Below are 1,418 nucleotides of genomic sequence, written 5' to 3' on the forward strand. Positions count from 1 at the left end.
AACGAAAGAACACCGGGTAGACTTCCTAGCAACACCGAGCAAAACCCGAAAGGCACACATATAAATATTGTGACTACTATCAGGGGAAAAATAATCACTCCTCTGAACCCGTTCCAGAATGAAGATCCTAAAGAGGTGCAGGAGGAAGAGAAAGAAAACCCGAAATCGCAAACAGTCGACACAACTCGATGAGTTCCAGAACAGAACTCGACGAGTTCTCCAACTAATCAGAAAAATGATCCTCCATTTAAGCCGTATCAACCTCCATTTCCATTCCCGAGCCGAGCTACACAAGATAAACAAAATGAAGACTATCAAAAGTTCCTGGAGCACATCAAAGCCCTTCAAATCAACATCCCTTTCATTGAGGCGGTTGCACAAATGCCCAAGTATGCCAAATTCTTGAAGGACCTTCTCACAAATAGAAAGAAGATGGAGGAAGCATCCAAGGTGGTTCTTAATGAAAATTGTTCAGCTGAAATGTCGAATAAATTGCCAAAGAAGATGGGTGACCCAGGTAGTTTTACTTTGACATGCCAATTCGGGAATTTAGCTACTAGTTATGCATTGGCTGATTCGGGGGCGAGTGTGAACCTTATGCCATATTCATTCTTTAAGAAGTTGAACCTTCCAGAGCCGAGACCGATTCGAATGGCGATCCATCTAGCAAACAAGACGGAGACATTTCCAAGGGGGATATGTGACGACCTATTGGTGAAAGTTGATAAGTTCGTATTTCTCACGGATTTCATATTCTTAGATATGGAAGAAGACCATCAAGTGCCGATCATTCTTGAAAGACCCTTCCTAAACACCGCATGCGCTATAGTGGACATAAGAGAATTAAAACTTATCCTTCGGGTAGGCGATGATTCTGTTACATTCTGAGTCGATCAAGCCATGAAGCATTCGAAGTATAGTGACGACACAGCCTTCTCGGTGGACATTTTGGAAGAATTATTGGAGGAATGGAAAGAAGACAAGTCGAGTAAATCCACCATTGCTTTAGAAGATGACTTCGATGCTGAAAGAGACCTAAAGGAGATAGAAAGGCTCCTCGAAGAAAGCGAATACGACGAACTAACCAGAAATGCTGGAAACTCAACTCGATGAGTTTCGGAGATAAACTCGGCGAGTTGGGATGAAAAGTCGCAACCTGATGGGAAAACTGGCCACAACTCGACGAGTTCCGTTACTGGACGAAAAGTCGTGACCTGACGGGAAAACTTTGTCGGAACACTTAGAATATGCATTTTTATAAGAGAGTGATCAAAAACCTGTGCTTATAGCTTCTGACCTTACACCAACTGAAAAAGAAGATCTCGTAAAGGTGTTGAATAAAAGAAAGAATGCCATCATGTGGAAAATTATCGACATAAAAGGAATTAGTCCTTCTAGTTGCTCTTACTAGATCAACC

The 1,418-nt window shown here is 42.2% G+C and overlaps 1 protein-coding gene across 1 annotated transcript; it reads left to right on the forward strand.

The window, feature by feature from the left end:
• Positions 1 to 381: 381 nt before the first annotated feature.
• LOC145116911 (uncharacterized) lies at positions 382 to 888 on the forward strand. The gene has a single exon (XM_079053211.1). It carries the CDS (start codon positions 382 to 384, stop codon positions 886 to 888), a length of 507 nt encoding a protein of 168 aa, XP_078909337.1.
• Positions 889 to 1,418: the final 530 nt, after the last annotated feature.

The sequence above is a fragment of the Lactuca virosa genome, chromosome 5, assembly GCF_052849685.1.
Source record: "Lactuca virosa cultivar CGN04683 chromosome 5, Lactuca_virosa_CGN04683_v6, whole genome shotgun sequence".
Lineage (NCBI taxonomy): Eukaryota > Viridiplantae > Streptophyta > Magnoliopsida > Asterales > Asteraceae > Lactuca > Lactuca virosa.

Coding starts and splice junctions, on each gene's coding strand:
- LOC145116911 (XM_079053211.1), top strand. CDS start 382: ATGCCCAAGTATGCCAAATTCTTGAAGGACCTTCTCACAAATAGAAAG.